Source organism: Pelophylax lessonae (assembly GCF_965119305.1).
Source record: "Pelophylax lessonae genome assembly, chromosome: 3".
Taxonomy (NCBI): Eukaryota; Metazoa; Chordata; class Amphibia; order Anura; family Ranidae; genus Pelophylax; species Pelophylax lessonae.
The window spans coordinates 610,734,153-610,747,423 of NC_138770.1; the positions used below are offsets into that span (position 1 = coordinate 610,734,153).

At 39.7% G+C, this 13,271-nt stretch overlaps 1 protein-coding gene across 1 annotated transcript in view; it reads left to right on the forward strand.

The window, feature by feature from the left end:
- The window catches only part of DUSP10 (dual specificity phosphatase 10), a 96,498-nt gene extending 95,240 nt beyond the window's left edge, over nt 1-1,258 (forward strand). Inside the window, exon 4 of the mRNA XM_082251363.1 lies at nt 781-1,258. Coding sequence (XP_082107489.1) covers nt 781-1,046 — 266 coding nt within the window. The 3' untranslated portion in view covers nt 1,047-1,258. The remainder of the gene's footprint in view (nt 1-780) is intronic.
- Nucleotides 1,259-13,271: the final 12,013 nt, after the last annotated feature.

Below are 13,271 nucleotides of genomic sequence, written 5' to 3' on the forward strand. Positions count from 1 at the left end.
ATGGTAAAAAGGGAACAGGGAACAACTATTAATGCAGAGATCCAGAGGGCAGATAGGACATTTGAACCACAGCCCAAAATGGGTCCATCCAAGAGCATGGCCGGCCGCAACAATCCAACACAAGGGAAGATGTAGATGTCTGTCTATTACATGATGTAAACCTAGGCTTCGTTCCCTAATGGTCTAAGTCTACAGTGTATTTTTGAGATATGCTTTTATGTTTTGTAATTAAGATGTAATAAATTGTTTCTATAAATTTTTTTTTTGTTTTTGAATTAGATTTGGTTCCGGGAAAGTCTCTTACACCTACACTTTATTGGATAGACCATTTCTGGGATGCTGTCACCCTAGTAGTCCCCAATCACACCAGTTATCTTCTTCTATTTGCCAACATTTTAGTATTTGATTTTGAGTTGGGAGGGTTAAAACCCCCTGTTAGGTTTGTTTTTTAGGGCCTATGCCCTCAGTGGGGAGATTTCCCTGACAGGAAGTGAAGTGAAACCTCTCCAGTGGGCTGCAACAAAACCCTCTTTTTTTTTTCGTAAAATAGGAAAGCCCACCATCTCAGTGACAACCACTCCCATCATTTCTTGTTCTGATTTCACAAGGACAGAATGCAAAGGGACATTTTCCAAGTGGTATTAGGAACAGCAATAAGATGTTGACAGACATATTTACTAATCCTGAGTCTACCCAAAACATTAAAAATTGGGGCTTTTTTATATGCTGCAGGTTGTTTTAACTCTTTCATCTCACCATATTTTTTTTCTTATCTTCCAGAGGAAGCTCACCAATGTGGGAAAGGCCTGCTCATCCACTGTCAGGCAGGAGTCTCACGCTCGGCCACCATCGTGATAGCCTACCTGATGAAGCACACACGGATGACCATGACCGATGCCTACAAATTTGTTAAAGGAAAAAGACCAATCATATCCCCCAATCTAAACTTCATGGGCCAGTTATTGGAGTTTGAAGAAGACTTAAATAATGGTATCACACCACGGATTCTTACGCCAAAGTTAATCGGTGTAGAGACTGTGGTGTAACAAAAACATTTTATCAATAAAGCTTCAAGATTAAAAGAAAAAAGAAAATCAACTCATCCGGATAAAAGTATTTTTTAAGACGGAGGGTTAGATCTTGAGTCGGAGAAGCTTGAAATTTTTATGTCTTTGGATGCCCCTTTGTCACCTTGGCCAAAAAAAAAAGCCAAGGCTAAAAGTTTTTGAGAAAAAAAAAAATCCATGGTGATCATGGGTCTGTGCGGGTTCATGGACTGAAGAAAGGAGTGTTGTTTATGCAATACAGCTATCAAAATATGCATTTTTTTTATGCATAGTATGCCAGACCATAGCTCCAAGGAGATTAAAAGAAAAAAAAATGAAGAATCTGCCATAAATAGAATATATTTAAATGGCAAAAAAAATTAGAAACTGTTAACTCTGGGTGTGTTATGTTCTATTTTTATATTTGGGCTAAAAGGGTTTCATTGACACAGAACTTGACCATTTCTTGCCCTCAGTGGCTTCTTGTGCAATAATTTTGTTTTGAGTGTGAGAATTGTAAGAGCTGATTGAATGTTTTTGAGTTTGCCTACATACAGGGTAGGTAGCCATTTTTGTGGGTTAAACCAATAGTGAGGTATTTATCTGCTGGTGGCATATCCAAGGCACAAGGTATATTATTTCTCATGCCTCTGTGGTGTTACATGCAACCAGATGAATATTGTACACTATATTGTAAAAGTTTGTGGAAACCTGATCATCACGGCCACTATATGGGCAAAAGTATTGAAACACCAATGCAGATTATTGAGTTCAGTACAGGATACTGCATACACAGATATTATAAGATATTACAACTGTGCACTTTCAACCTTGCAGAGAGCCCTGACCTCAACCCTACTGAAAACCTTTGGAATGAACTGGATCTCTGATTGTGAGCCAGATCTTCTCATCCAACATTAGTACCTGACCTTGCAAATTATCTTTTGGCTGAATGGTGCCGGTTTCCCACAGATACACTCCACAAAATCTGGTGGAAAGCCTTCCCAGAAAAGGTGAGGCTAGTATAGCTGAAAAAGGGGCCAATTCCACCCTAATGCCCATGGTTTTGGAATTGGATGTCTCACAAGGTGTGATGGTCAGGTGTCCACAACATTTTGGTATTTAGTGTACCTTCCAATGTGCTGAATCCCAAACTGGGACACATTTAAAGTGCAAGTTTTCCTCTATAATATTTGTTGTGTGTTTTTTTTATTTTCTGAGTTATATCTAATTCATTTTGTTATACCATGCCTGCTTTTTTATTTTTTTTTTAAATTTTGCTGGTTACCATGGCTGATCTGTCAACACAAGGAGCGTGTATGTGTACAGAATAAAATGCCTGCAGGAGCCACCCTATCCTCATGTTACTGCCAACCATTAAGTCTACCTAAACACAGATCTCATAACATAAATCTCACAGGAGAATTTGTGCATGCAGGGAACTTATTTTTTTTTTTATTGTCAGTTATAATCAGTCACAATTGGGCTTATACAAGAGTCAGAATGCTCAATCTTAAAGTGGAAGTAAACTCCTATATCTGATTTTTACCTACAGGTAAGTATATAATAAAGCTTACCTGTAGGTAAAATGAATATCTCTTAAACATGCACTGTTTAGGAGATATTCTAGTGATGTCACTACCGCATGCGCTTTGACGGGACGGCATGGCTGTGCCATTTCTTCATAGTTCTGTGCCGGGTCCATGACTTCTGAGTGCGTGTCATCACGGCTCAGCCATTCAAGCCACTGCAGCCTGCGAACTTGCGAGGAAGACAGGCTAAAGATGGAAGCCTTTGCAGCGGTTACAGCACGCCGCTGGAGGGCTTCATTTCAAGGTTAGTCTTTCATAATGTGCTAGTAAGCAATGCATACTAGCGCATTATGCCTTTATCTTGCAGGGGGAAATCTTTTTTTTTTTAAAGTTTACTACCGCTTTAAATTGATATAACTTCATTAACTTCATTCCTTATTTTGATTCGGATGTAGGGGTAAGGCACATTTTTTTGGTGAGCAGATCTCTAGAATACAAGGTCAATGGTTGGTTTCTTGGAGCATTATGCAGAAACCTTATTGGAAGAAGAGTGCCACACGGTTTTTACAGTCCAGAACAGGTTATTGGTCCCGAAACAAAAAAAAAGGTGACTCATTTCTGGAATTTAAAAAACTTTTTTTTGCCTTTGGAGAACTTGAACAGGGAGAGTTGATAACTGAAATTGTGTCCAAGGTTTATAGCCCTTAGATCTAGCATCTAGGCCAGCAACCTGAGCAAGCTATACACTGCTGACACAGTTCCAACTATATATATAAATCCTCCTATTCTAATTGTCTCAAGTTCCGAAAATATGTTTGTCCTTTAAAAATTAAAACACATTATGGTGGTGGATTACCTAAATGCAAATAGACTGTGCACTTTGCAAATAAAGTTGCATTAATTTTCCCCAGAGCTTAGCAAATGTGGTAAAGCTCTGCTGATTTCCATCACCCAATTATGTGCAAGCATGTATTTTTTTTTTTTTCCAAGCACCTGATTGGGTATTCTTTACAAAGTGAAGCTTTGCCACAATACATCTACTAAGGAAATTAGTGCAACTGCACAGTCTATTTTTCTTTAGTAAATCAACCCCAATGTAAGTAATGCTATTAAGGAGAAGCAAATAATATTGTTTTACAGGTAAACTGTTATAAAAATTGAAGGCTAAATATTTTAAGACTGGTTCTCTTTAGGCCTGCCAAAAAACAAACAATCCAAAAATTTTAAGCACTTTAATGTTAATTGATTAAAAATTTCACGAAGGAAGTATGGAGTCTATTACTACTAACCTTTCCTATTGTTCAAATGCTATAATATTTGGATGTTAAATATTCTTATTCTTGACAAAACCAAATGTGACTATTGATCTTTAGCCTGCCATAAAACAGATAAATAATAATAAAAAAATTATAAGCACTAATAATTAAACATAAATTATTTAAAAATGTCATGAAAGAAGTATGGAGGCTACCATGTCTAACCTCTACCATTGCTCAAATGCTATAATAACTGAAGGGTAAAGTGATGGAAACGCTAGCATTTTTAAAATTAAAATAATAAAAATGCCATACTTGCCTGTTCTGTGCCATGGTTTTGCACAGAGCGACCCCAAACCTCCTCATTTCGAGTTCTCTGCTCCACCTCTTCTCTTTGTGCTCCCACGCCACACTGCAAACATCTATAGACACATACAGTGCGGCTGGGCCCCACCCCCTACTCCCTCCTCACAGCATTTGATTGACAAAAGCAAGTACCAATGGAACCCACTGCTGCCCAAGTCCCTGTGACAAAAGCAAGAGAGGGGAGAGATGAGCTGAATCTGGGACAGTGCTGGTTCTCTGACAGGCTCAGGTAAGTGTTTAGAGGGGGGAAGGAAATAGTGAGTTGTTCTTTTACCTTAATGCAGGGAATTCATTATGGTCAAAACACCAAGTCTTTTTTATAATTTTAAATATTTTTATTCTTGTCAAGATCAAATGTAACTGGTTCTCTTAAGGCCTGCCTAAAAACAGACAAATAATTTTAAGCACTTAATTATTTATTAATTATAAATGTTATGGAAGAAGTATGGAGGCTACCATGGATACCTCTCCTATATTAGAAACGCTGTAATTATTATTATACAGAATTTATATAGCGCCAACAGTTTACACAGCACTTTACAATATAAAAGGGAGACAATACAGTTACAATACAATAAAATACAAGAGGATTATGAGGGCCCTGCTCAGAAGAGCTTACAATCTTTTTTCATTTATATGTTTTTATTAACCACTTGCCGACCGCCGCACGACTATCTACGTCGGCGGTCAGCCCCTCACAGGCAAAGTGACGTAGGGCTACGTCACTAGCTTGTGAGGGTCTAGGGAGCGAGCGCGCGCCCCCGGAGGCGCGCTCCCGAGTGGTCACGGACCCCCCCGCGCGTGTGACCGGCGGACCCGATGTCCGCCGGCCACTCTGCGATCGGCGGGGGAGAGGGAGAATGTCAGGCAGCTTGTGTAAACAAGCTGCCTGTCATTCTCCTCGCTGTATGAGAGCTGATCATCTGGATCTACTATGTAGATCCGTTGATCAGTCTGCATACAGCTGAAGCCCCAGCCAATCACAGTTAGAATCACGCCCCTAGGGACACACACAGCCCCTCCCTCTCAAATAAAGTTAACCCCTTCACTACCAGTGTATTTTTACAGTAACAGTGCATATATATAGCACTGATTACTGTAGAAATGTCACTGGTAACCCCAAAAGTGTCAAAAATGTCAGTCAAGGGTCCGATCTGTCCGCCGCAATGTCGCAGTACCGCAAAAAAAATCGCAGATCGCCGCCATTACGCGTTAAAAAAAAAACAACAAAAATGACAAAAATCTTTCCCTTAGTTAGTAAACACAATAACTTTTGCGCAAACCAATCAAAATACGCTTTTTGCGATTTTTTTTACCAAACATAGGTAGCATAAAACAAATTGGCCGAAAATTTTAAAAAATTTTGATTTTTAAATTTTTTTTGGGGGGAATTTCATATAAAAAAAAGGGAAAAATATTGCTATTTTTGCAAAATGGACGCTCTTTTTTTGTTTATAGCGCGTGATCAAAAAATCGCACAGGTGATCAAATACCGCCAAAAGAAAGCTCTGTCTGTGGAAAAAAAAGGACGCCAAATTCGTTTAGGTACAGCGTCGCACGACCGCGCAATTCTCCGTTAAAGTCACGCAGTGCCGAATCGCAAAATACCCCCTGGTCGAAATGGGGGTAAAATCTTCCGGGGCTTAAGTGGTTAAATTTTTTTCGACAATACATGAAATGAAAAAAAAAAGAAACAACAAATAACAAGTAAAATTAGGTTTATACCTCTAGATATCTGTATCAAATACCAGCTTTACTGCGCCTTAATAGTTCCTAAACCAAAGGGAAGAAAAAAAAAAAAAAAGGCCCCAAGAGGGTCTCTCTTGTGATATTATTATCAAAACATTTTGTGAAAAATTTCCCAATAAGTCAAAAAAATTATCGTGAAGGAAAAACTTGTGAAAGAGAAAAAAAAAGGGGGGGGGGGTAAGGAGGTCTCTCATTGTGATATTAATATCAAAACATTAAGAGAAAAATTACCCAAAAAATTATCGTTAAGGAGAAACTTGTGAGAGGAAAAAAACAAAAAAAAACAAAGGGTTTCTCGTTGTGATATTATTATCAAAAACATTAAGTGAGTAATTTCCCAAGAAGTCAAAAGATTATCGTGAAGGAAAAACTTGTGAGAAAAAAAAAACCCAAAGAGGGTTTCTCGTTGTAATATTATTATCAAAACATTAAGTGCAAAATTTCCCAAAGAGAGCTTACAATCTAATAGGGTGGTGCAGATGTTACAAGAGTTTGTAACTGTAGGGAATGAGCTGATGGAAGAGGTAAAAGATTATTTAGAGGAGTGATAGGCTTCCCTGAAGAGATGAGTTTTCAGGGATCGCCTAAAGGCAGCTAGAGAAGGAGATAGCCAGACAGGTGGATGTAGAGCGTTCCAGAAGATGGAAGAGGCTCTGGAGAAATCATGGAGACAAGCATGAGAGGAGGAGACAAGGGAGTTTGAGAGTAGGAGGTCTTGAGAGGAGCGGAGAGTACAGTTTGGGTGATATTTGGAGACTAGATTGGTGATGTAGTTTGGGGCAGAGTTGTGAGTGGCTTTGTATATTGGGGTTAGTATTTTGAATTTAATTTTCTGGGCAATCAGGAGCCAGTGTAGGGATTGGCGGAGAGAGGAGGCAGACACTGAGCAGTTGATATGGTGGCTATGGTGGTGCCTGGGGGTAGCCTATGGAGAGGTAGGCCCATGAGAAGGGAGTTGCAATAGTCAAGGCTAGAGATAACAAGGGAGTGATTGAGTAGCTTGGTTTCAGTTGTTAAAAAGGGGCACATTTTAGAGATACAGAGGTGAAGTCTACAAGCTTTTGATAACAATTGAATTTGGGGCTTTATTGGAGTAGTGACTATTGGTTTTAGTTAGTAAATCATTAGTGAGTTTTATTTTCACTGAGGTAGGAGCTAAGACAGTTGTAGACTAAATGTTCTAGAAGTTTAGAGGTGAATGGGAGCAGTGAGATGAGTCTTAAGTTGTTCAGGTTGGTGGGGTTCAGTGAGGGCTTTTTAAGTATAGGAGTGATCTGCGCATATTTTAAAGGGGAGGGGAAGGTGCCACTAGAGAGGGAGAGATTGAAGATGTGAGTGAGGGAGCATAGAATAGAATAAGAGGGTGACTGTAGTAGTTGTGAGGGAACAGGATCCAGGGGACAATTGGTGGGCATCTGAGAAAAATTTTGTAACTTCTTCAGTAGTAGCGAGTTCAAAAGAGGAGAGTGTTGACTGTGCTGTTAGGCAAGGTATGTTGAGTGGGGAAGATGTACGCACAGTGGAGGTGTCCTTACATATTGCATCAATCTTGTCTATGAAGTGATTGGCAATCTCTTGGGCAGTGAGTGAGTTAGTGGGTAAAGCAGGTGGGGGACGAAGCAGAGAGTTAAAGGTTGAGAAGAGCCAAAGGGTACTGGATGACAATAATAATAATTGGAGTTTAAAAACTTTAATTATTGCCAAGACCAAATGTAACTGAACTCTACAACAAAAATACTTTAAACCTCATTGTGTGAGATTTTAGAGGCAATCCAGACAAATTTGTATAAAAACATATATTTTATTCAAAGCATTGTTTCTATTAAAAAATACGTATACAGACAATTTGAATAAAAAGGCATATATGCATTTGTAAACATAAGGGACAAAGAATAAAGAAAAATTGTTATAGATAAGGTCAGTTACAGCGTGGCATTCCCCAGCTAGTTGCTGTGTAGATCCAATTAGGATAACAGCATGGATGTTACCACAGAGGGGGAAGATCCAACGCGTTTCAAAATGTGCAACAGATTCTTCTTCAGGGACTTTTCTGCCACTTCTGTAATATACAATGATTACATTAAAATTTGCATGCTATGAAAATATATTCACCAATATTTTATAGACATATAGGATTGAAAAAGAGCTTACATAGTATTTATGACCATTTGGTTTGTGTGCTTCCACGGGCTAAAAGACCTCCTAGCTGAGATCAACTTGTAGGATAGGAGGTCTTTTAGCCTGTGGAAGGACTCTAACCAAATGGTCATATATACTATGTAAGCTCTTTTTCAATCCTATATGTCTATAAAATATTGGTGAATATATATGCTTATAGCACGCAATTTTAATGTAAGTTTGGATGTTACCCTCTGTGGTAACATCCAAGCTGTTATCCTATTTGGATCTATACGGCAACCAGCTGGGGAATGCCACCCTGTAACTGACCTTATCTATAACAATTTTTCTTCATTCCTTGTCCCTTATGTTTAACAAATGCATATGTCTCTTTATTCAAATTGTCTGTATTTGTCTTTTTTAAAAGAAACAATTCTTTGAATAAAATATCTGTTTTTATACAAATTTGTCTGGATTGCCTCTAAAATTCCACACACTGAGGTTTAAAGTATTTTTGATGATTTATCAGGGATGATGACAATCACACCTCTAGCCACCTAGTCATTCTATTCTCATACTCAACTATACAAAACAGACAAATCAAAGAAAATTGTAAGCACTTAATAAATAATTACAAAAGTCATAAGAGAAGTATGGAGGCTACCATGGTGAACCTCTACTTCCTAAAATGATAGTTGCCTGGCTGTCATTCTTACCCTTCATTTTCAATACTGTGGGTTGCTTACCTGACACAAGTATAAAGAAAGGGACATTGACCATCCTAATTTGCAAATTTCTTCCAGGTCTGGGAAAATATTTATATCAGAGACATCCGGGAAATCAACATTTACAGAAGGAGGATCATTAATGACAGCCACTGTATTTCTCTGACGACAGAGGTGGTTGGCTCTGTAAATCAGAATACTACAAGGTAGTTCACTGCCTGTGTTCCTGGCACACTTCAAGCTCTCCTTGGCGCTGAGCTTAAAGATCTGTAGAAATCTGGGTAGCACACTATAGTTATATACACACCAAAAGCGTTCCATTGTTTGGAATTACAAGGAAATTAAGGTGCCTTGATGCAAAAATTAATTGAACTGCTCATTCCAGCAAGCACATTACTAGGTTGCATGATACAACAACAGGACAATGGGTGAGCATCTAATGCCAACATCAACGCTTACACTATATGCCAAGCATTTGTGGACACTTGCCCATTACAGGTTTTTTTTTCAGAACTATTAGCTGGCCACACATGTTATAACCAATACAATTTCCTTTAAATGTAGCATCATATAAACAAGAGGCATGATCCAACATGTGAACATGTGTTTTGCCATCCCTAGCTATACATAATCACCTTCCCTTTTGTCCCTTGCCATTGTGTGTAGCCATTGGGAGCAAAGAAAGGAAATCCTGCGTCAAGACTTGCTTAAAGCTAAGGACTTGACCCATTTTAAAGCAACAGGCCATTTACCAAAAACAGGAAAGAAGTGATTGAGTCCCATGCTCCCCCGTAAAAAAGGTACTGCATGGGCAAAGCATGTGTTCATTTTAAATTAGCTAATGAAGGGAATCACTTAAAGTGATTGTAAAGTCTCGTTTTTAAAAAAAAATAACAAACATGTTATACGTACCTCCTCTGTGCAGTCGGTTTTGCACAGGATAGCCCGTCTCCTCCTCTTCTCGGGTCCCACGTTGCTGCACCTAGCCCCTCCCTCCTATTGAGTGCCCCCATAGCAATCAGCTTGCTATGAGGGCACCCGAGCCAAGCGGCAGCTCCGTGTGTCCATTCAGATATGGAGCTGCTGTTTCGCCCTGCCCCCTCTCTCTGCTGATTGGCTGACTGACTTTGATTGACAGCCACGGGAGCCAATGGCGCCACGGCTGTATCTCAGCCAATCAGGAGGGTGAGTCCCGGATGGCAGAGGGGCTTGTGGACATTCCTAGACAGAGAGGGGGCACAGGTATAAGGGGGTGCTAGGGAGCCGCTAATCACAGAAGGCTTTTTATGGTGATGCATAGAATGCATTAAGATAAATAACCTTCCTGCCTTTACAACTGCTTTAAGCAGCAACCTTTTTGTTTTAGTCTGCCAAAACTTTATAGTATGAGAGACTACCTAACTAGATATACATTGAAAAGACTGTTGTGTGGCTTTGCATTGCATATCAGAAAGTAAATCTAAAGGAATTTGTACAGAGATTTACCGGTCAAATTGCAACCTATGTGGCCAGCTAAACACTATATATATGTAAAGCGCTGTGTAAATTGACAGCGCTATATTAGTAGCTGTATTAAAAAAAATAAATAAAATAAAAAATATTCTACCCATAAAAGTGATAGTTTAGGCACAGGGGGATAATGGTGGGTCACCCTGGCTTCTTCCATCTCCAGACACATTATCTGCACATTGGATTACTTGGCTGTGCCCCCTTAAAGCAGAGTTCCGGCCTCAGAGACCTTTTTTAACTAAAAATACCCCTATAATACTAATCCTTCGCCCTTTACAGAACCGCTATTCTCATACTTACAAGGTGCACAGTATTTCATTTTAGTCAAAATTTTACTTTTAAAAATGCTGCCTGAGCGTGGCCATCTTGGATGTGGGCATCTGAAGCCGCAGTGTAATCTGCTGTGTCCTTCTTCCTGATTCCAGGGAGTGTTCTGGGAGTTCTTCCTGATTCCAGCCTCCTGGGAGTCATGACAAACAGCTCCCAGGATGCAATGCAAAGGCTGAAGTGATGTCAGTGGCCGTGGCCACAGAGTGGGGAGAAGGAGGAAGTACAATCAAAAATGCCCTGAAAATAAGGTAAGGGACCCCCGAAAAAAAATTAAAAATGCCCAATTGTTGATCAGCATAGCAAGCTCTCCAGGAATCACTAAAGTTGCAAAATAGGCCGGAACTCCGCTTTAACTATGGCTCCTCATTTTTTGTAAAGAGAAAAAAATGATTCAGCAATAGTAAGACTTCTGTTTCCTGCAGAAGGTGGGTGGAGCTGGGACCCAGCTACAGATAAATTCCCAGGAGATAAAAAGAAAACCGCAATAAGTCCATGTTTCTGTTTGCTAAGCCAAGCCCTCTAATTCCTATCCTGAGCCTCCTAAACTCCCACCCTGTTCAACCTAGCCATTCCTGTAGCTACAAGAAAACAGTGTCTGTATCTCTAAATGACCCCCCCACCTCCTATTGTATCATGTGTCCTAGAGCACGCCAGTTGGGAAGTGTATGGACTGGCTGCCCGATGTAGGCCGCAGGTGCACTTGTATGGTGAAATATGCCAGCACTAAGATAGAAGTATACACAGAAGCAACTATCATATACATATTTTTGTTTTAATTTGACTCTGGTTATGGTGCCATAAACCTTGTTCAATATGTATATCAGAATGTAAAAAAAAATATAAAAAAAAAATAAGAGGTTTTATTTTAACTATTTTTTTGCACAAAATATAGGCGTGTTCCTGTTGTCTGTGTAAAATGTCATTTTAAATATAAAACCGTCAAAAACTAATTTGTATCATGTGTTTGGCTTTTTTATTTATACTTCTGTTTTCATGCAGTCACAAGAGTGGCACTGCTGCAAAACTATTGCAAGGAGTAGTATTGCCCAGGGCAAGCAGATCAGATACGATTTTAAGGTGATCTCCCTGACATCAGTGATGGTCATAAAGGGACAACTCAACTGTTACTCCCTTGCAGGCCAAATTGTTGCAGATTCTAGGTTGCCAGCAAGGGAGAAGTAATGGCACTTCACTTCTATGGCCTAGCAGGGGAGCGACACTAGGAGCACAAAAGTGTTCCTACAAGCAATCCTGTCACTGTTGAGTTGTCACCAGCAGCAGAATCGCTAGTGTAACTAGTGTGTCAATTTCTGATAACTAAAAAGAAAAACAAGCTGTACTAATCTGATAGGAACAACCAAATGTCTCAAAAAGTGAATAATAAAAAAGTGTTAATGAAAACTGTGACCAAACTAATGGCCGGAATACACGATAAGAAAATCGGCCGAAAATTTCCGTTCAGCGAAGGATCGGCCGATATTCTACTCGTTAATGCCCAGCCATCAGTGACCAATATCGATATTGTGAACGAAAAATCCCATTTGAAAAAAACGAAAAATTATGTAGTCTCGTTTGCAAACGAACGATATTCTATACGTTGGTGTTAAGGTCGTTCATTTAAAATCTGTAGAACATCATCACGCATGCACTGTTTCGATGGTCGGCAGTCAAACGGTCGGGCGATATTCGGCCTGTGTATGTTGGCAACGTTTTCGACCAACGAACACTTTTTCATAAGTGGTCGAATGATCGGGCGATATTCAGCCCGTGTATTCCAGCCATTAGGCTATGAATCACAAAAATATTGCAGATAAAATTAATCACAAGTACTGTGAACAAATTAATCAAAGTGTGTCTCTCTTAAATAAAGTAAAAAGAGTCCCAAATATTAATCATAAGCAGTTGATATGCAATAAATCACAAATATACACAAGTGTAGTGAACACAAATTAATCACAAGTGATATAAACAAATTAATCAAAATATGTCTCATTTAAAAATGAAAAGAGTCCCAAATGATTGAGAATCCCAATGTGGTGAATGGTAGGTAAAAGTAGAGGTGAAAAAGAGTATCAGCAATGCTGGCTTCACCACGGTGCTCCGATTAGTAATCATTTACAATCCAATTATTTGGAGGCCTTGGATAGGAGAGGAGATTAGTGAGATACTCCAAATTCAACTTTGTACAGGTGAGGACAACTCTCAATTGGCCTCACTTTTTAACAGCAAAAGTCTCTAGGATCCCTGTAGGAAGTCTGTAGTCACAAGGCCTTGGTCTCAGGTCACCTTCCTCCATACCAGATGAGATCCTTGGACATCCTCCCTCAGTCAGCTCTCAAAACAATCCCTGGGTTTCAGCATCTCTGTTTCTGGCCCTCAGGTCAACCACCTGAGGCCACATGGCAGTCTTTGCTAGGGAGAGGCAGCAGCCCCCTCCCTGCCTGGACTCCGCTCTCTCCAGCCGAAGACCAGAAGCCTCATGTACCCTCAGATATAAGTATAGTCACCCACCATGCATCGGGGCACCTCCCATGCCTATTGGCCAGGGCTGTACAGATATCCCTTGCTCTCATGGTTTACTCCTACTGTCCAATACACTCTATCACTATTGGATCAGTGTGAAACATCAAGCCAGGATGG